The following is a 22,608-nucleotide window of genomic DNA, read 5'->3' as shown; positions in this document are numbered from 1 at the left end:
AAAAAAAAATAGAAGAGAATGTGAAACATCTCATTGGAAAAACAACTGACCTGGAGAACAGATCAAGAAGAGACCATATAAGAACTGCTGGACTGCCTGAAAATTATGATTAAAAAAAGAGTCTAGACACAGTACTTAAAGAAATTATTAAGGAAAAATGCCCTGAAGTTTTAGAATGAGAGGGTAAAGTGGAAATTGAAGAAATCCACCAATCACCACCTGAAAGAGATCCCAAAATTAAAACTCACAGGAACATTATAGCCCAGTTTCAAAGCTCCTAGGTCATGGAGAAAATATTACAAGCAAGTAGGAAAGTAAATACGGTGGTGCTACAGTCAGGATAAACAGTGTCTACATTAAAAGAACAAAGGGCATGGAAAATCATTTTCCAAAGAGCAAGGGAACTGGGTTTGCAAACAAGAATAAGTTACTCAACAAAGTTGGGTGTAATCTTCAATGGGAGAGAAATGGATATTTAATGAATTAAAGGACTTTGAAGTATTTGTGACAAAAAAGAATAGAAAATTTGACCTATAAGATTCAGGAGAAACATAAGAAGGTAAACATATTAAAGACCAATTATAAGGGGTTTAAAATAAGGTCAGACTGTTTACTTCTAATATGAGAAAACATAATCTGTAACACTTAAGAATGTTATCGTTATTTGGGTAGTTTGAAAGAGCATACATAGATTGAAGGCTTGGTGTTGAGTTGAGTGCAATGGGGTGATCCTAAAAAATGAAATTGGGTAGAGACAGGTAAAATGAAGCAATTATCTCGTACAAATGGGATGTGAATGGAAGAACTGTCACAGTGGAGGATGGGGTGGAGGGATGGAGTGATAAAAACCTTATTCTTATCAGACCTGGATAAAAGAGGGAACAACATGTATATCTAGAAGGGTACAAAAATCTTCTTAACTTACAAAGAAATAGGAGGGGGAGGGAATAGGATAAAAAAAGGGACTCTTAGAAGGGCGTACAGAACAAATCAGCCCTGATTTTTAAAAGAAATATGTAGAAGATAGAAGAAAGAGCATATAATAGGTTAAATATCATACATGTTATATCCTGGAAAATTAGCATCAGGAATACTCATGGTCAGAATGAGCTGAAGCTAGTGAGGGAAGCTAAGGACAGCAAAAAGGGTTGTTGTTGTTTAGCTATTGGGGAAAAGGGGAAGATAAAAGAAATTTTAGGACAACTGCGTAGGTTGAAAGAGACAGCAATAACCAACAATAAAGAGAAGGAAGACCTGCTTAGTACTTATTTTTATTCTTTTTTTACTAAGGAGAATGATCTTTGCACTGGAAATGATGAACAAAAATGACCAGTAGGGAGTTGATACTCAAGATAAATAAGGACATGATAAGAGAGCACCTAGTTGCCTTTGATGGATATAGGTCACCTGGCCCAGATGAACTCCATCCTTGGGGAGTGAAAGACTTAGCAGATGTGATTCCTGTGACACTGTCACTGTTTGAAAGTCCATGGAACATGGAAGATGTAGGGTTGACGAAAGACAAATGTCTTAATTTTCAAAATGAGGAAGAGAACAGAAATGGCAGACTAGAGGCCAGTGAGCTTAGTTTTGATACCTGGGAAAATTCTAGAATGGAACATTAAAGAGATGGTTGGTGAACAGCTAGAAAAGTGGTGATCACAAAGAGCCAATGTGCCTTTATTCAGAGCATGTCAAGTCATGCCCAACTAGCATCATTTCCCTCAGAGCAAGGGATTGCTGTAAGTGTAGCTTACCTAGATTTTAGCAAGTAGTTGATAAAGCATCTCATACTATTCTTGTGAAAAGTTGGAGAGATGTGGATGGGATAATAATACAATTAGATGCATTCATAACAAGTTGAATTGCAAGAGTGAAAGAATTAATGGATGCCATGTCAGCTTGTCAGGAAGTCTCCAGTGGGGTGAGTGCCCCAGGGTTCTGCATATTTAACATTTATATCACTGACTTAGATAAAGGTGTAGCAGGCATGCTCATCACTTTTGCAGATGACACAAATCTAGGAAGGGCAGCTAACACACTAGATGATTGTATCAGAGTTTAAAAAAATCCTGGTAGGCTGGAGCAGTGGTATCAAATCCAACTGGAAATGGGGGCCACTAATAGGTACGTGAAGATCCCTGAAAGTCATATGATGGCTTATTTTTAAAGGTATTGTTTCATTGTATTTTTAAAATTTTGTTAAGTATTTCTGAATTACATCTTAATCTGGTTCAGACCACACTCAGAAGTGTTGTCCATGGGCCACATGTTTGACACCTCCGGGCTAGAACATTGGGCTGAATCTAATAAGGTGACATTCAGTAAGGATAAGTGTAAAGCCTCACACTCATTTTCAAAATAATCAAATTCACTAGTATATGCTGGAGGACTAATGGCCAGACAGTGGTTCATTTAGAAAAAGGTCTGAGAGTTGTAATGGGCTGAAAGTTCAGTGGAAGTCAGTAGAGCAAAGTGGCATCCAAGGAGGCCTTGAACAACATTAAGAGTCATCACTTTCTGGAATAAGAAGGTGGTGCTAGTCTCTCTGTACAGTGCCTTAGTCAGATCACCTCTTGGAGTCTTGTGTTCAGGTCTGGGTGCTACAGTTTGAAGATGTTTTTGACAAGCTGGAGAGCATCCAGTGGAGGACAATGAGGATGTGAAGGCCTTGAAGTCCAAGCCATGGGAGCAATGTTCAAAGGAACTGAGGTTTATCCTGGAAAAGAAAAGACTCAGATAGCTTCCTTCCAACATTTGAAGGACTGTCCTCAAATGGAAGAAGGATTAGGGTTGTTCTGTTTGCTCCCAGAAGGCAGAAACAGGAGTAATAGATGTGAGAGAAATGGTTATTTTTGTATTATATTAATAACCAGTTATTAAATTAGGTTTTTTTCCTTTCTATTTCCTCATTCAAGGACCAGTCTCTGTAGGGTCATTCAGAGGGTCTCTGAAGGAAGGACAAGGTTGATAGATGAGATTGGTCTAATCCTTGGGGTATATGCTCCATGATCTTGGGCAGAACCCCACCCAACTAGGAGACCTTACTTTTATTTCTAGTGTAAACAGAATCTAATCTAGGTGAATTCCAGCCCTAAAGCATTAAGTCCTTGCACCCTTCCATTGGAGTCTAGGGTAACCCAGTTTATGAAGGAGAAAACTAACAAGAGTGGTCTGGGTAGAGATGGATTCTTTTGTCCAGATTGCCGGAGGCAGCTGAGTCTTGTAATCAAGCCACATTCTCAGGAGGAGGAGCTGAAGGCTTTTGGCCCACCTCCTCATTTGAAAGTCTACACCCTCATTCATTGTTCACCCATCAGGGTTGATATTCACCTGTCAAGGGCACCCCCTTTTCTAAAAGTATATTAAGGCATTCAGGATCTCCATTAAGTGTGTTTGGTTATTGAGACCACTGACCATTAGTTTATTATCAGCTAGCCTAATTAATAAATTGATGATTCATTATCCAGAAACTATGTCTCTTGGGTTTTTCACTCATCTGAGTGCAAGTAGCAAGTAGGCAAACTGGGACTTGATTGCAGGAAAAATCTTTTACCAAGTAAAGCTGTCAAAAAAGGGTGGGTTCCTCCTGACCCACCCACTTGGAAGTCTTCAAGGAGAGGCTGGATAATCAGGAGTCAACTGTATTGTTGAGGTCCAATGGGTTGGGCTAGGTGGCCGCTGAGATCCCTTTAACCCCAAAGGCAGTAATTCTGGAAATCCGAGAAGGCTTCAAACACATAACATTAAATGCAAGTTACCCCGCCTGCCACTCGACTAAGGCCCTGATTGGCTTCTGTAGTTCACCGTCCCCTGCTACAGCATTCCTCATTTATTTCTTCTGTTAACCCTTAACCAGATCTTGTTTCATTGTTGTGGTTTTTTTCCTTTCTCCATCACCTTCCATCGTTAGGTGGAAAAAATTACTTAAGATAGTACTTTAAATTTAAAATTCGCTTCACACATTTTATCCCATTTGAGCCTCACAACAACTTTGTGAGGCAAGTACTTCAGGTATTCATTATCCCCGTTTTTTACAGATGAAGAAACTGAGGCTTAGGTCAGCAAAGCAACTTGTTTAACGTCTCTTGGCTAGTAGAGATAAAGCCCAGATTGGATTCCAGGTTTTTTGAGTCCAAGTTCATTGTTCTTTCTACTTTAAAAAAAAAAAAGAAAGAAAAAAGAATTAATACTGGGGTTGGGGGTTATTCTTTCCCTGCTCCAGGGATCTTTGGGCAGCGTTTGGAAGATACTGTGCAATATGAGAGGAAGTACGGCCATCGCCTGGCCCCGCTGCTGGTGGAGCAGTGTGTGGATTTCATCCGGGAGCGAGGACTCACAGAGGAAGGACTCTTCCGAATGCCTGGTCAAGCCAACCTGGTCAAGGATTTACAGGATTCATTTGATTGTGGAGAGAAACCACTATTTGACAGGTGGGTTTGAGTTGTTAAATCAGTTGGCAGGAGCTACAATGTAAGGTTTTCGAAGAATATTCAATTTAAATTGAATTTGAAATTCAATTTAAATCCCTGATGAAGGACTTCTGATGGCCCATTAGGCCAGTGAGGAAGATGGCAGCCAGAAGATAAAACAGCAGCAGATTAATGTAAAAATACCAGTAATACCTTACATGAATATGAAGGACATTGTTACGTATCAGATGGTGCTGGACTTGAGGCAGGAAGCCCTGCATTCAGGTGCTACTTCATTGTGAATGTGGGCAAGTCACTTGTACACTTTGAGCCTTAAATGACTGATGAGTTCCAGACTCAGTGGAAGGAATTCCCACAGCAGCAAAGATTCTAGGTCCTCAACATGTAGACATCCACAGGTCTATTTTTTTATATAAAATCTCCCCTTTCAACTGGTGTGATGGTTACCCTGAGTTCTTGAAAGTTTATGCTGGGGAGCATTATTGGTCCTATACCAAAAATCTAATTTTAGCTTGGTCAGACCTTCTAGGGACTGCCTGTCTCTGGCTCTGAGAACTCTTAGAACCAACCTAGATAAATTTGGAGATTCTTATCACCACCAGGTTGGCCATACCAAGTGATTTTTTTTCCAGACATAATAACTTTTTTGTTTTGGGGGAAGTTGGGGGTTAAGTGACGTACGCAGGGTCACATAGCTAGTAAGTGTCTGAGGGCAGATTTGAACTGAGGTCCTTGTGACTCCAGGGCTGGTACTCAATCTACTGCACCACTTAGCTGCCACCCAGACATAATACCTTTTGAGATTATCTAAGACTTCTGAACAATAATGACCAGTATTGAATTGTTGGTTATCCTACTCCTCCAATTGAAAGGGATTTCTTCTTCTTCCAGTGTTTTTAGAGCACTTTGTCTATCCCTTTTTTGTATCACATATTATCTTTTTTTATGTATTCCCTGTATCATATATATTGTTGGACATGTCATATCTCCCGTGCCCATTAGACCAACTTCCTTGAGGGAAATAATTACATCATTTTTCATCTTGGTATGTTCCCATCATTCTAGCCCATCCAGGTCTTTTTGGACATGGCTTCATTTATCTGTTGTGTGAGCTAACAGTCACAGCTTCATGTCATTTCAAAATTTAACAAACATGTTACCAATGGGGACGTAGCTAGGAAGTCAGAGAGCCAGAGTTAGAGTCCAGGTCTCTTAGTCCAGAGCTCTTTCCACTCTTTCCCAGAATCCGACCACCATCTTGTTGTCCTTTGAATGATTGTTGACACAGTACTTGAGCTTGAGACCATGAGTCAGTCATTTGCTTCTCAAATTGGAAATGAAATGAAAGTCTTTAAGCACTAAGCACCAAGTTCAGTTTTGAGGTTTATGTGAAGTTGGGAAAAAGTTCAGATGCAATTTTGTTTTCGAGCTTAGTTTAGACGTGTGATGACTTGTAAAGGATCTCAGTCTCGGGCTTAGGTAAGAAAACCAGAGATTGTCATAGAACAGGAAAACAGCACATGGCTTACCGAAGAATGGGAGAGCACAGAGCTAGAGAATCGTGGACTAAGTATCTTAGCTAGAAGGGGTCTTTGTGATCATTTAATACAACTCCTCCCTCATCTTACGAAGCATAAAACTGAAGCTTAGAAAAGAAGGGGGACTTGTCAAAGGTCATATACCCATCAGAGGCAGCACAGAGGACATGCTGATGAATAGAGCAGATGCAAAGGCAAAGGGGTCCCCCAGGCAGATACTTCTCGGTCAAAGGGGAGAAAGAGTATTTAGAGCTAGGGGAGGCTTTTGGACACCAAATGAGATCATCTTTCTTATGCTAAAATGTCGTTTACTTTGGTTATTGCTTATATCTTGTGGTGTATATAAACACTTGAAGCTATAAACCAACTTCCTAGTTATAACTTCTGTGAGAGGATTGCTGGGCATCTCATTCATCGTAATACTTGATTCTTTCCCAGCCCTGGGTATCTTCAGTCATATTTGAGAGATTCCGGCTGGAGAGTCTTGCTGGCTGTTCATAATGTATGATTTAGACCAGGCTGTTGAAAGAATGAGGAATTTTTAGCATGAATAAAACAAAACTTAAGGTAGAGTATAATGATAGCTATCTTCAAATATCTGAAGTACCACCGTATGAAGGAGGAATTTGGCCTGTTCTCCTCAATCCCAGAGCACAGAGAAGCAGCTTTAGACATGGAATAAGGAAACACTTCTTTATCCCAACATTCAGAACTCTCCAAAAGGGAAATGGGCTGCCTTCTGTTGTATTGGGTTCTTTTCACTGGAGGTCTTCAGTCAGAGACGGAAAGACCAATCATTGAGGACTTTCTTTATATTAGAGAGGGGAGCCTTGTTCAGTTAAGGGAATCTGAGATTACTTTCAACTCTAAAACATCATATGCTGAAAAGAGCATTGATTCTGAGGTCAAAAGTACCTGGACCCAAATCTTGCCTCTGATACTACTTATCTGTGTGACCATGAGAAAATCACTGGACAGACCTCACTTGGCCTCAGTTTCCTTATTTGTAAAATTAAAAGGTTGAACCTCTGAGGGCCCTTCAGGCTCTAGATCTACAATTCTATGATACTGTGAGTCATTGGGCTCAAAAAAGCTCATAGTCACTGAGGCACAAGTGGAGAAAAGGAATATGGCTCCACTTTCCCCACCTTCTCATGACATCTTGATTGTATGATATAATGGAAGTACTCTGCTGTGGCTTTCACCACTGAGCAGTCTAAAGGAGCTCAGTCTTGCTGTGAATCTTCCCAAACCCTCAGAAAGTATTTGAAGGGAAATTTTTTTTTTTCTCCATACATTTAGTGATCAGCAACCCAGGAATCTCATCCAGGAAGCAGTATATAATGTCTTTTTCATCCATGTGGCTGAAGTCTGTTCCTTTCCATGATAACTACATCTTGTTACTAGTACCTGCCAGTGTTTGTCCTTACCACGTCTTCCTGGTGACTCCTAGGACACTGTTGTGATAGTGACTTTGCATGGAGTTTGGGGACCCCTCCATGCTGAGGGACCAATGGTTGAACCATATCAAGGTTCTTCCAGCCCTTCAAAAAAGGATGCCTTTGTGGTTACTAAAAGCAAATGTCATTTGCCAAGATTCACTCTTTCCAGGCTATCCTTCTGCCCTCAAGAGTCCTTAAATGCTTTGATGGGGCTCTTCAGCTCCTAGTTGTAAGTTAACAGGGGTCTCTATGTTGGCTCATTATCTGTTCACTGGCTTGGAATGAAACTGGGTCATTTCATTTTTTGCCACTGACTTAACCTTAGGGACTTGTCAGAGAAAGGTACAACTTGCCAATCCCACAACAGCAACTCTCCCAGACCCCCTTCACTCCCTTTACCCATGGCTTGTAGTTAATAATTCAAGTACTGACTACTCTAGGAAACAAATGCCCGCAAGGCTTTTAAGACTTGAAGACATTCTCTTCATTCCCACCTACCCCTTGACCTCCTCTCTTTGATTCTACACAACCGTCAATATTTGCTTCACTCTTGAATCAGAAGTGGAGCTGCCTTGAGAAAGGGCACATTCCCTTGCTGCTGAGAGGGATAATTGGCTGTGGACTGACTAGAGTGAGGTCACTGATCCCGGCCCATGTGGGGCTTTGATGGAGCTGGAGGTAGAAGACCAGGAAACCTGATTTTTGTGCTTGGGCAAGCATGATTATACACTTCCTAATTGCTAGGGCTGGAAATGGCAACATGTAGTCTAGGATTTCATTCATTGTCAAGCAGTCACTTTGTATTTATTAAGTGCCTGTTGTTTGCTCAGTTTTGTGTTTATTGCCCTGGGAGATAAGAGAAAAGCAAAGGGAACTTTCGCCATTTAAGATCTGGGGTTTCCTGCTGTATCTTTTCAGCCCATCCTGGATTCTCCGCCTCCTACTTCCTTCTGCCATGCTAGGCTTCATCCCTGTCATGGCAGGATAGCAAAGAGTGACTAACAGTCATGCTCTTAGTTATAGGAGGAGAGATCAGAGAGAGCCCAGAAAACCTCAAGCCAGCTGTTGGGCAAGATTCCCTATAGGAGTAGTTTCACAGGTGTCAGAGCTCTTCCCTGACCCATGACTTTTGGCTTTATAATCTGGTCATCTCAGGGGAGACTTTGCTACTTTTACTAAGGGAGGAGTTCAGACTTGGGGGTTGATAATCTGTTGCTTTCCTTAGAGTTTACCTCTGGAATTAGAAGAACCTGATTTCTTCCAGGCCTCCGTTATCTGAACATCCAGTTTATCCGTGAAGTCGCTCACCCTGCAACCCTCCCTCCCCTAATGTATCCTAGATTTCTCTGGATTCCTGTTTGACTAAATGAATTGGATGTTTCCTTTTTCTTTACTCAGTCTGTCCCTGCCTGGTACTGCTGTATTAGTTTTGGATAGATCTTTATTTTGAATGGCAGTAGGTGTTTTAATAGACAGCTAGATGGCTTAATGGATGGAGTGCTGGACCTGGAGTCAGGAAGACCTGAGTTCAAATGTGACCTCAAGACACTTACTAGTTGTGTGACCCTGGGCAAATCGCTTAACTTCTATTTGCCTTAATCCATTGGACAAGGAAATGGCAAATCACTCCAGTACCTTTGCCAAGAAAATCCCGTGGACTTTATTGGTGTGCTGTGGTTTACAGGGTCGCAAAGAGTCAGACAGAACTGAACAGCAGCAACAACAACAAAATGTTTTAATGACCTCAGCTCTTCTGTGAGGTCATTCACTCTGCGACTAGCTAGATTGGAAAATAAACTTACTTCGTTCACTCCCTCGGTGTTGGAAAGGCTCAGCTCAAGCACTACCTCTTAAAAGAGGCCTCTCCTCTCCTCTCCTATCCTATCCTATCCAAGAGGCTGATGCTAAACTTTATGTTCCCTTTCTTACTCCCACCCCACCCCCAAACTGCTAGGGTCTTTCCTATTCTGGTTTCTTTGTGTTTAAGATCATCAATATAAAGCTGGAAGGGGCCTCAGAGGCCATCTGGTTCAACTTTAATATCTTATAAATGAGCAAGCAAAAGGTTCCTTACCCTGGAACATCCGTCTTCCGTACCAGTCCCCTTCTCCCATTGGTGAATTCTGCCATTTTGAAGAGGGGCCCAGCCTGGCCAACCATTATACCCCTTCTGGTTGTGCTTTGGACTCTCTGGACATCTACACCATTACCTCATACAAGTACCTTTGTCCTCCCCCCCATCCACAACTGATTTTCTTTTCCTTTCCTTTTGTGAGTTTTCTTCCCTATTAGAATATAAGCTTTTGCTTGTATTTGTATCCCCAGTGCTTGGCATAATGCCTGGCATGTAGTAAGTGCTTAATAAATGCTTGTTACATGCCTACCTGCATAGGGGGATCAAGTAATTTAACCAAAGTCAAACAAAGTCAGGAGTTGAACCTAGGTCCTCTGGTTCTATAAGCCATGCTCTGTACTATGGCTACCTCCTTTTACTTTGCGTATATTTAGTATTTACTTATCTGTGCATTTGTTATCTCCTCCAGAAGTACACAAGTTCTTTGAGGGCAGAGCTATTTTTGTTTTCCTTTTTTTTATCCCTAACACCTAGCACACTACTGGATTGTTGCATGAATAAATGAATGAGTAATGGCCACTGACTCTGGTCCACTTTGGAGTCCAAAGACTTGGGTCTTGTCTGGGTCCTACCTGTGTCACTTTCTACCTTGGGCAAACTCCTTCATCTAACTGAGTTTTTCCTTTAAGTCCTAAGTAAAATCCTGCCTTCTACTGGAAGCTTTCTCTAACCCCACTTAATTCCAGTGCTTTTCGTCTTTTAATTATTTCCTATTTATCCTGTGTATATATATGTATAGCTTTGCATATATTTGTTTGTATATTGTCTCTCCCGTTCATTTGTAAGCTCCTTGAGGACAGGAGTTGTCTTTTGCTTCTTTTTATCCAAAGCACTTAGCCTAATGCCTGGCACATAAGAGGTGCTTAATAAATGTTTATTGATTGATTGATGGTTCTCTAAAATGGTAATAACAAAGCCTCCTCTGTAGGGATACTGTAGACAGTACTATGAAGGGGAGCAATCAATTCACCAGTCATTTGCCATTTTCTGCAGTACTTTTTCTCTGGAGAATTATGCCTTGTCTAGGTAGAACTTCTCTGTTTTCTTTCCTGTTGCCTCAAGGTCACTAGAAGTGCATACACATGGACAGTTTTACTCACCTTTAATTCCCACTACCTCAAAGGGTCTTTCAGAGATTGTATATTTCAAGTAAGTTGCCAAAGTGTTGGTAGAGGGAATTTGAGCACTAGGAATTCCATCTGCTGATGAAATCACAGGTCTGACCAATAAAAATATATTTCTGTATCAAAGGCTTTACCTGTGGAGCACAAGTTTCGACAGGTCTTGCTGAGCTGGGAAATTTTCGAGTGCAGGCCTGACAACAGACTATACATCTGTTGTCCAAGGACCAGTGTTGTTAAGTTTGAAGCAGCTTGCTACCAGGTTGGTTTCAGAATGTTGGGTTTTTCCCCCTACAGCAATTCTGGCAGCCTTCCTGCTAAAGCATGGAGTGGACATGTGATCTGTATCAGTAGGGGAGCCCCTACCCGACAAAATCATGAAACCCTGGAATAAGAAAGGCTTATTCCCATGAAATTCTTCCCTGGCCTAGCCATGTACTGGCTCTTCCTCTGTATTGGCAAACAGCTGCTGATGTCACCGTGTTCCTGCTGTGACATCAGCAGCATCACCTAGACGCTGAGACTAAAGCAGAAAACAAGTGTCAGTAGAAAGAAGAGCATGGCTTACGTACCAATAATGTGGTAGGTGCCAAACCGAAATGAACAAAGGGACTCAACATTGGGACCTTTGGCTTTTGAGTGCTCAGAGCTTTGAGGAGCTTTGGGCAGAATGGTTCCACTGGTCATGTGATATATGGTTATTAAATGAGCTTGGCCAAGGAGCAGTGAGTCAACCTGGGTAGAAGTGAACAAATGAGGAGGTCACCCGCCAGCTTATCAAACGGTCACAATGTTTTTACAAGCAGACCAGGCAGGGCTTTTGGAAGGAGAGTGGTTCATGGAGACTAGGGAATGGGAGGCTATTTGTAGGCATAGCAAAGGATCTGAAAGAATAGGAAGTATGGGAGGGGGGTGGAATTTGCCTTCCCAGTGGGCCAGGAAGCTATCCTTCAACCATCCCCAGGGGAGAAGCAACTTTAGTCACTTTGTATAGGCAAGAGGCTGAGGTCTCCCAAAGTGGTTGGATCTGGGTCCAGCTTACGCAGAGCCAGGAGACGAGCCCTCACTGTGGCTTAGTGATGCTTTCTCTCTGAGGCAGAATGGACCAAGGTAGCCAGGAATCAATTGACTTTCATTAATGAAGCACCTGCTTTCTACCAGGCACTGTGATGCCAGGGCTGGGGATGCACAGATACAGGGTGAGACAATCCCTTCTTGGGAGGAGGTTACATTCTAATGAGGGAATCAGAGATGGAAGGCAGGCCCCCTGGTCCCCCACTGGGCAGCCATAGACACAGTTCTGCTGCCCTCTCTACATAATTATTTCTAGGTTCAGGAAGTGAAAGAACTAGTCTCAGTGTTCATTTCTGATTTCCCTGGAATCTATATCTGCTCTCCCTCAGTTATTTAGAAAACAGTTACCTAGAGAGAATAGAAGATAAGGGAATGAAGCTTAGATTACCATACGAGGATCAGGTCTCCATGACATTGTTTCTTTGCCTTCCTGGTATTCACCCATTGCCTGGAAAAGGAATGTCGTTGCTTTTAGTGGAGGGTTAGAAGTGATCCAGAAAAGCTAGTTCACAGAACTAGAGTACCTAAGCGTCATGATACTCCCTTGTACCCACCCATGTCTAGCGGCCACAGGATTCACACCCAGGTCTTTGACACTTAATCCATCTGTTTAAGGTCTAGAGGCAGGAGATGTATTGAAGAATCCGGTAGCCTCAGGAAGCTGCTGGATATAGACTCAGCTTCTTTGCCCATGACCACTGAGATCCACTAGATTGAATCACTGAGAAACTAGATTCTGTAATGGGTTAGGAACCAAAGCATTGAATGCAAACGTACTCAGGAGCCAATGCAGAGTAGTGATGCTAGAAACGTGTTTTGAGACCCTCAGATTAAGGGGGTCAGTGAATTCTCTGACCTTTAAGATCCTTGGAATAGCAATGGCAGGTTTTAGTTATGATCTCTCTGCTTGACTCCATTTTCAGTGGCCTTTGAAGGGTGGGGTTGGCTTTTGATGACCAAGCCATCAGTGACAAAGGAGCGTGGGGGGGCAGTTTGACATCAACCTGGTGCTGACCTGAAGAGAGAAACATGGCACTGATCCCTGTAGTTGGAGCCCAGTTCCTCCCACACGCCCAACTTTATATGAAGATTGTTGAGTTTTCCTGACCTGGGTTACTTAAGAGAAACAACTCTATCCAGCTCCCTGGAGGAGAAAGCCTATTTTGATCCAGGAGCTTCAGTCCTGTCAAGGACCAGAGTGAGTGGGCCTACCAGGGAGCCCATTATCAGCCTGTGTGGTACCTTTAAGGCCTGGGTAGAGGATGTGCTGTGGAGCACGAAGTACAGATGACTCAAGGCCAAGGGCTCAGGCACAGGAAGCACTGGGCCTTAAGCTCCTGGCAACAGCTGCTAATTATCATCTTGCTGTGATTTCCACATGCCTAGAGCACCAGGTGGTGCATGAAGCACCTCCCTTTTCTCTTCTCACTCCCTCCCTTCCACAAGCTCCTGTAGGTGGAAAATGCTTGTTTTCCAAGTTCCCAGAGGAGAACTCTGTAAGCTTCCTCATATCTATATTTTCCTCATGTTAATTGAAAAGAGAAAAAGGAATTGACCGTGACTGATGAAAAATTATAGTTTCCACCTTCCCCTCTTCACTGATTCCTCCATCATGATTGCCTCCACCAACTGAAACATATTCCATAAATTCTATCTGGACACCATGATGGTAAGTACAGTACACTCCATGCCCTATAGGCGTTTAGAGCCTGACAGACAAAGGTGTGAGCAAGAGAGCTTTAGGCTGCAGAGGAAGTGACTACATACATCATCAGTCCACACGATGTGCCAGCCAAAGGGTCACTTGTGGTTTTGGCAAATGCACATCCGCTTAGACCACGGTCCACTTCCAGGAGTTTCCCTTTCCTAGGCTGGGAGGTTTTCCTTGACATGGCTGCTAGTGTTGCCATCCCTCTCCCTGAGCAGTGGCAGAATTAAAATGGCCTTAGACTCTTTCTCTTCTGCTCTCCTCACAGCACAACTGACGTCCATACAGTCGCTTCCCTGTTGAAATTGTATCTGCGGGAGCTGCCTGAGCCTGTCATCCCCTTTGCCAAATATGAAGATTTCCTCTCCTGTGCTCAGCTGCTCTCCAAGGATGAGAGTGAGGTCAGTGGGCCTTTTTCTTGATATCTTGTTGGAAGTCCTTCCTGGCCAACAGCCTTGCTAAGGTAAGGAGCAATTGCCGAAGTCAAATTGAGAAGCAATAATTGGGGAAGGACTTAGGTTAGATATTTATAGGAACATAGGATCATAAGACCAGTAACATAAGCCCCGAATTAAAGAGCTAGGGGGAAAAAAAAAGCTTAAAAAACTAGGCTTTGGAAATTGTCTTAGTTTAAGCATCTCTAACTCTTGGAGATACTTTAAGAAAAGGCTAGTTACCTAGCAGTCTGGTCATGTTTCAGACAGTCAGCCAGCATTCATTAAGTACCTACTATGTGCCTAGGTGCTGGGGATACAGAAATAAAAATGAGACAGTCCCTGTCCTTAGGGATCTTAGAGTTTGTTAGAAAAGACAACATTTACATAAATAAGTCTATTCAACGTATAAAGACAAGGATTGGTTTTTGTTTTTGCTTTGTTGTCATGGTGGTGGCAGCTCTATGCATGTGTGGTCATGGTCCAGGGAAGGTTTCATGCAGTGTCATAAGTTGAGTTTTGAAGGAAATAAAAGCTCCAAAGTGGTAAAAGTGAAGGTACTCCAGGTTTGGGGGACAGACAGTACAAAGGTGTAGAGATGACAGATGATGGAACGTCGTATATAAGAACCAGTAAGAAGGTCAGTTTGATGGGACTAGAGAATGTGGAAAGTGTTTCATAATAAGATTGGGCAGGTAGTTTGGGGCTAGGTTGCAAAGGGTTTTAATAGTTAATTAGAGAACCTTATAAGATCCTAGAGGCCATAGGAAATCGTTGGAGCTTATGGAGTAGGAAAGTGGTTTTGTACTTTAGGAAAATTATTATGTGGAGGGCAGATTGGAGAGGGGGAAATGTGAAGCATGGAGACCAATTGGGTTATTGCAGTAAACCACGCAAGAGGTGATGAAGGCTTGAAATAGTGTTACTGGCTGTGTGATTAGAGGGAGTAATGGTTATAAGAACGCTTGTAGAGATAGAAAAGGTAAGATTTGGAAATTGATTGGATATGTGGGTAAAGGAGAGGGAACCATCAAGGGACTGGATTTATCCAAGGTTGTGAATGATGGCAGCTGTCAGGTGGTTCCCTTGACAAATATAAGTTCAGAAGTGAGGTGGATTTGGAGAGAGTTCATGAGTTTTGAACATGTAGAGTTTGAGATGCCCATGAGACATCCTATTTAAAATAACAAAAATAAAATAAAATAACCAAAAGGCAGATGGAGATGCTCAGCTAGAGCTCAAGAGAGAGGTTAGGGCTGGATTAGTTAAAGGATTATCCTGAAGAAGAAAAGACTCATGGTGCACAGTTGGGGAGGGGGAAGATAAGATTGCTGACTTAAATACTTAAAGGGTTAGTGTATGGAAGGAGGGAATATACTTGTTTTATGTGGCCCCAGAGGGCAGAGCCAGGAGCAAATGAATGGGTGGGAATTTTCATAAAGGCAGATTTAAGCTAGATGGAAGGCAAAACATCCTGATCATAAGAACTGTCCAAAAATGGAATGGGGTACCTCAAGAGATAGTGGATTTGTTTTCCTTAGAGACTGGATGATTACTAATTGGGGTACGCTATAATTATGATTCATTTTGTGGATGAGTAGGACTTCATGGTCCCTTCCAACTCTCACATTCCAGGTTTCTAAGACAAATAGATTTGAAATTATCTACATAAAGATTATTATAATTAAACCCATGGAAAGGGATGAAGTAAACGACTAAGTGAGAGAGTGTAGAGAAAGAATAGACGAGTACCCAGGTCAGCCTTGATGAACCAGCAGAGGATACTGAGAAGGAGTGGTTTCACAAGTAGGAGAAAAACCAAGAGAGAACGTTGCCGCAAAACCCAGAGGAGAAAGTATCCAGGAGGAGACAAGGTGACTAATCATGTCAAATGCAGCAGATAGGTTGGGAAGAATGGGGATTAAGAGAAGGCCATCAGCTATGGCAATTAAGAAATCATTAGTAACTTTAAAGATGGCAGTTTCATCTAAGTTCGAGGGACAGATTTGCAAAAGATAGAGAAGTAGGTGAGAGGAAAGAAGTGGAGGCAGCAGGGATGTAGAGCTTTTTCCCGAGGAGCTTTGTGACAGGGCTATGGATAACAATTTGGTTTTTTCTAAGTTGGTTTTCTGGCAACTAAGGAAAATGGTAGGTCCTTGGGAAGTCAGCAGCTCTGAAGAGAGAAGCCTGAGATGGGGAACTACTATGAGCATTCCCAAGGAATGAAGAAGACAAGAAGCTCCAGGTTGGGCTCCCAGTCTATGAACTGACAATGAATGAAGAAAGCAGACCAAGAAGAGAGATCTTCTCTCCTGAAGACAGGATGAATTAATCAACCACTCAGCCCCATTAATTTTGTGACTTCCTTCCTTTCCTCACAAACCTACCCAAATAAAGGTTACTCCATGCTTCATAGCAGAAAGGAATGACTCCAGCAGGGCTGTTTCTTGGGCCAGTACAAACTGCAGACATTTAGCAAGCCTTTACTGTTTACTAAATGTGAGACAATGGTTCTTTGTTTTCTGTTTTTCCCTTTGTTGCCAAGATCAGTGACCCTAGGCTATTTAGAGATGTGGAAGGAGGCAGGACACATCTAAGTTTTCAAAATTCAAATGTACAAATAAGTCCTTAGCCTCACATCTAACTTTTGCTTTTTGAAAGGGTACAGGGTCCTTCAGCCCCAGTACATTCAGACAACAAACACGATTACCTCCTGATCTTCAGGGAGAAGGTCTTATATTTTCTTCGGAAAGAAGAATGTCTTAGGAGCATTGTGCACCTGGTTGGATTAAAAGTGCCCTTCAGCTGGAGTTGGGAGTGGGGAAGTTGGAAGGGAGGCAGAAGAAATTCATATTTGTCAAATAATCTCACTGTGATAAAAAATATTCTTCAAGTAGTGCTGGGGTTCTTCCATAACATTCTTCCCTCTACTTTGCTAGCTTCCTAGAAATGCAGTCTTCCTTTTTTTGAGAGTCATTGCTGTTGTGCTTCTGTGATTCTTTTCAAGTTTAATGGATTCCTCCTTTTTCACACTACAGTCATTTCTATATATACCCTAACCTCTCCCATACACACATGTACCCAGAATCCTCCCTTTTAATAAAGAATCCAGTTGAGCAAAATCCACTGAATCTAGCAGAATATATGAGCAGTTCACTACCTGTGGTCCCCCATCACCACCCAGAGGAGGGAAGTGTGTTCCATCATGTGTTCTCCAGGGTCACGTTTGGTGGACTTTATTCTGACCCCCAAATGGGGTCATGAAGAGTCGGACACAAATGAAAATGACTGAATAATTCTGAGTCCAGAATGTTGCTTTCATTTACAACTACTGGGGCCATCTTCTATGTGGTTCTTCTGGCTTTGCTTCCTGCATTCTGCATCAGCTCATTGAAATAGGAGCCCAATTCTAAGCATGACTATCTTCTTCCCTCCTGGGGAAAGCTCAGTGTAGCTCCCTACTCCCAAGCTTCTCTTCAGAGCCAAGGATTCTATGAGGACCCAGACTTTCCCTAGGCAAGAACTGGAGGGAAAAACAAATTTATTATCCAGAGTTCTGACAAAAAAATTCTCCTTTCTCAGTGCTTGGAGCCTCAGTTTTCCCACTTCTGATGGGGGAAAAGAATTGAAACTTTCAACCTTCTAAGAGATGCTGTGTTGATTTCATCTCAGCCTGAGAAAGGTATAGCCTACATTCAAAGTGAAATCATTATTTTCTTTAAATAATGTGTGGTGTTTTTTTTTTGTTTTTTCCTTATTTGGACTCTAAGGGCACTCTGGAGTTGGCTAAGCAAGTGAAAAATCTTCCTCAGGCAAATTATAACCTTCTCAAGTACATATGCAAGTAAGTAGCATTGGGAGTGGGTTGGTGAAAGGGTAGTACATTGCTTTGGTTAGTTGTACTGAGAGATTGATTCTCCTGTGCTGAAGCAGAAAGCAAGCGGACCCAAACAATAGACTTGACATTTCTCTGTCATCCCAGTGCCCTATGAAGCCATCTCACTGAACTGTAGCAATTTTTGTTCCTCTCATCCAGCCTCTCTTTCCACCTTTAGACTCTTATGTTCTGCCCTAAAGTTCCATAACCATCTTCTCTAAGCAGGGCAGGGCTGTTTGATTAAAGCTTGGAGGACATGGAGAGTAGGTAAAGACCCTGGAAAATCACCTCTGTCTTGAATGTGAAACTTTAAGAATCATAACTAGGACTGGGAGGCAGGCCTTTGCAAGTCCCTTTTCATCCTATTTTGATTTGCAGCTACCCCAGACTACCCTTTGGGGAATATGAATATGAAAGGAATATGAAAGGTGGTATTACCAATGATAAGCCCCTGTGATTAGTAATTTCTTGTTGGCCAGTAGATCAATATGTACATTTACTTTTCTTTTCTTTTCTTTTTTTTTTTTTTGCATGAGACAAGTTCAGTTGGCTAGTTGTGGGTTTTCCCCTCCAGCAGTAATAGCTATAGGTGTGGGAGTGGGGGTAGGGAGATAGATAATTATTGGATGAGGGGCAAGGGGAAAGGGAAGTAACCTAGTAAATCTGGAACCAATATTCTCTTCCTTTGTTTCTTGGACTTTTCAAGGTTTTTGGATGAAGTTCAGGCTCACTCGAATATAAACAAGATGAGTGTCCAGAACCTTGCTACAGTGTTTGGGCCAAATATCTTACGTCCCAAAAAAGAAGATCCAGTGACAATCATGGAAGGTACCAGAGGGTTTTGTTGGGCAGTAGACACTGAAAGTGAGTTGACATGGGTCATGCTCTTGAAGGCAAGTCAAAATATCTGGACAGAAGCCCATTTGATAAAACCACTGTAGGAGTTAGGTTTTTGACAAAGCTAGTTCCCTCTCTCTGTCTTTTTTTAGCCTTTACATGGATGTCTTCAGGCTTTGTTGATATAAATATGATGGTGGCTGGGATTGAAGATAATTATAAAAATAATAATTTTCTCATGCATTAGCAATCAGTAATTATGTAGTAAATGGCCAGTAACTCATTAAACCATGATTAAGGAATGGTAATTATAATGAAAGGCACAACTCTATTTTAAAAAAATGTGGTCTTCATCCTCTTGCATCTCCTATGTAGTGGAACTTTTCGAATCTAGTAAGGCACGTATCATTTCTAAGCTTCAGTGAACTGGGCTCATCACAGATATGTCCTGATGCATTTGTTGACTTTTGGGAACCAGAGATTTTGTAGGATCATGGATTAAGAGTGGAAGGGACCTTAGACTAGAAATCATCTAGTCTGGCTCCCTCATTTTTACAGATGAAGCAACTGAGGCCCAGAAAGATTAAAGGACTTGCTCAAGGTCATACACGTAGCATGTAGCATGGTTAGAATTCAAATTGAGTTTCTCTGCCTCCAAAAAATAGCTCTTTCCACTGTATTACCGTACTTGTTCTGCCTTTGTTCTATCAGAGCCTCTTTCTTCATCTGTGAAATAAGGATGATCCCCTTGTGCCTATATCACATGATTACAGTAAGGATCAAATGAGGTAATGGAAGTAAAATGCTTGAAAACCTTAAATTTTATATGTGTGTATATATACATATATGTATGTGTGTGTGTATATGTAGATATATATATAGATAGATGGATAGATAGATGGTTAGATAGTTATTCAAGCTAAGTGAATTAATACCTTTGGAAACAATCTAACTTTTAATGAATTGATGGGCAATGAAACAGTAATGAGCTCACCTTGAAACTTTACTGAGATCAGCAATAACTTAGATACTGAATTGAGTATCATTAATCTGGATTTCATGGCCACATGCCTTGGGCTAATAAAATCAGGTAGTGCTGTCCTGAATGCCCCAGAATATCAAGAATAATATGGATGGATCTACTTAGTTTGAAACTTCAGTAGATCACTGGGGGCTTTGTATTTACTGATGCAGATTACAACCATCCAGTCAAGATTTCTCATCCTAAGGGACTAGTCCATATCCTTCTAGAAGGTTCTCCAGGAAGGATCCACTTAGTTTGTTGGAGATCTTCTTCCAGGTCTTTCAAAATTGTGTGCGTACCAATGTAACACTTGGGATTGCTGCCACAAAGTATGCTAAGGAAATGCGGCCATTGTTCCTTAATCAATAGCTGTAGGAACAGCCCACTTCAACGACCACCTCTTCTACCACTCACATAAAGCCCCTTTCTTCTGCAGCAGGCAGAGGCATCACAAGCTTTTAGAACACCCACTTTTTTATGAATCAGCAGATTGCCTGGACACTTTTCCATTGGAGCTATTTGAAGTGGAAATGTCCCACTTCAGCTTGGAATGGAAGAACAGGGGCTGCCACCTGCCATTCTCTGACTCAGCCTCCATTTCCACTCTGACGTTTCCTAGTTGATGTCTTGTGTGTTATTTCTTACACGTGATATCATTGGTGGAAGCTTTCTGCCTGCATACATCCACTATGCAGTATATGAAATAGATGGGCCCTTTAACCTCAAAGAAGAGCTTAATTTTGAAATGGCTTCAGGATTGTTAGGGGATAGATACGAGACTTGTGATTTTACTTAATATAAGGAACTCCTGGAGGAAAAAACTCCCCTACCAGTGTGAGGTAGCACTTTCTCTGTAATTCACGGTAAGAGACTTGCCTAAAATACTGAGGTTGAGTGATTCACACAAGAGTCACGAAGTACTGTCAAAGGAGGGACCTGAAGCCGGGTTTTCCTGGCTCCAAGGTCAGCTCTTTATCTGCTCTGCTATGGTGCCTCTCTTCAGGATTGTTCTTTGCCATCAATTCATGTTGCTCACATTTCTTTAGACATTTCAATATTTACAGTCAGCTTTGGTTCTATGTGCAGCATCCACAAAGCTTAAGTCTAACCACCACATTTCTCTGAGCCCCTTCCCCAGGATTTCCAACTGTATAGTGCTTCTGGTCTCCACAGAACATCCAAGACTATGCCAAGAACAGAACTCTCAAGTTCTGGTGGTAACACTGGGCTGAACATAATTGTACTATGAATCATTTGTCAAGATAGGGAGTTGAGAGGAATATCATATATGCGTCTGTGTGATAATAATGAGACAACTAGGCATCATAGTGGATAGATATCTGGACCTGGAGCCTTCCCTTACCCCTTCTCCCTCACTTTTCTGTATTGCCTTACCCCATTAGATTGTAAGCTTCCCAAGGGCAGAGACTGCCTTTCTGTTTGTATTTTTATTTATTTAGCACAGTGCTTGGTATGGAGTGCTTAACAAATGCTTTTCATTTGACTTGGATCTGGGAAGATCGAAACTGCTTCAGACACTAGCAACATGACCCTGGGCAAGTCATTTAACCTCTATAATAATGCCATTTACTTCCCAGAGTTGCCATGGGGATCATATATGTGTATGTTATATGTGTGTAGATAGATAAATATGCACATATATATATAGATAGATATATACACATATATAGTGTTTGTGTATGTATATAAATATATATGTATATAAACCTATGTATGTATATATACACATATATTTATATGCATATATATAATACACTTTGCAAATTTTAAAGTGCCATATGTGTTCGTTATTATTATTGTTGTTAGCTATATTTCCCAATCATCCAGAACCCAGCATAGTACATGTTGCACATAATAGTTGCTCAGTAAATATTTGATGATGAAGCCCAGTTTAGTTCTAAATTGTAAGCTCCCCGAGGGCAAATGTGGTACCTAATGAGCTTATTTTGTGCATCACCTAGATTGGAGCTGAAGCTTGTAACCACTTAGTACTATTTTATCATGACGGTGATCATGATGATACAGTGATAGTGAGGTTGACCATGGTTTCCTTGACTACAGATGGGACTAACTTAGTCCATCACATCACCCCTCCTCTTGACAGGCTGTATTGTCCTGGAGGCAGCTAGGCGGAGACCTGGGCTTGGAGTCAGGTAAACCCAAGTTCAAATCTGGCCTCGGACACTTACTGGCTATGTGACCTTGGGCAAGACACTCTGCCTGCCTCAGTTTCCTCAACTGTAAAATAGGGATAATAATAGCACTTACCTCACAGGATTATTGTGAGGATCAAATGAGATGATATTTGCTAAGCATTTATCATGATCCCTGACACATAGTGTGCACTATATAAATGCTTATTCCTTTCTCATTCTCTCCCATTTTTGAAAAAATAAAGTGAAATTCCGTCATTGTTCTTCAATTACAAGTGGAATGTTTCTACTTCAAATAGCTCCAATGGAAAAGTACATAAACAATTTGTTGACTCACAAAAAAGTGGGTGTTTTTAAAGCTTGTGGGGCCTCTGCCTGCTGCAGAAGAAAGGGCTTTATGTGTGACTGTTCCTACAGCTATTGATTAAGAAACAATGACGTTTCCCTCAGATACTTCATGCCTCTTTTAAAAAGCCTAAAATTATTGGTTTGTCATCCCTGATTTGTTGCCTCCCTTCCCCCCTTCACATCCTACAGATTTTCTTTTCTGTCCAAAGGTTTGAAACAATGATTAGAGCCCACGTTTTTGCTGTGAGTCGGATGTCCAAGTACTGAGGTTACCTGCTCTGTAGCCTGGTTTCCAAGGGCTTGTTTATAATTGTGTAGGCACTAGACACAGGGAAATCACTACATGGGACACATTCCATATGAATGAGAATCCAAAAGAGAATCTTCATCCAAAACAAAACCTTATTTTGGAAGGCAAACCAGCTCTTTGACTGTCAGGATCATTGTAATCATTTGTCCCCCTC

The 22,608-nt window shown here is 41.7% G+C and overlaps 1 protein-coding gene across 9 annotated transcripts in view; it reads left to right on the top strand.

Moving 5' to 3' along the window:
- Positions 1–22,608, top strand: part of ARHGAP22 (Rho GTPase activating protein 22) — a 421,947-nt gene that overhangs the window by 382,489 nt on the left and 16,850 nt on the right. For all 9 annotated transcript variants that reach the window (XM_027860644.1, XM_027860638.1, XM_027860630.1 and 6 more), the window contains 4 exons: positions 4,226–4,433; positions 13,719–13,851; positions 17,655–17,728; positions 18,468–18,589. In XM_027860644.1, coding sequence (XP_027716445.1) covers positions 4,226–4,433; positions 13,719–13,851; positions 17,655–17,728; positions 18,468–18,589 — 537 coding nt within the window. The remainder of the gene's footprint in view (positions 1–4,225; positions 4,434–13,718; positions 13,852–17,654; positions 17,729–18,467; positions 18,590–22,608) is intronic.

Source organism: Vombatus ursinus, unplaced genomic scaffold (assembly GCF_900497805.2).
Source record: "Vombatus ursinus unplaced genomic scaffold, bare-nosed wombat genome assembly UNPS02000749.1, whole genome shotgun sequence".
In the NCBI taxonomy this organism is placed as follows: domain Eukaryota; kingdom Metazoa; phylum Chordata; class Mammalia; order Diprotodontia; family Vombatidae; genus Vombatus; species Vombatus ursinus.
Note: the sequence above shows the minus strand (reverse complement) of the source record. Positions and strands in the feature narration are given on the sequence as shown.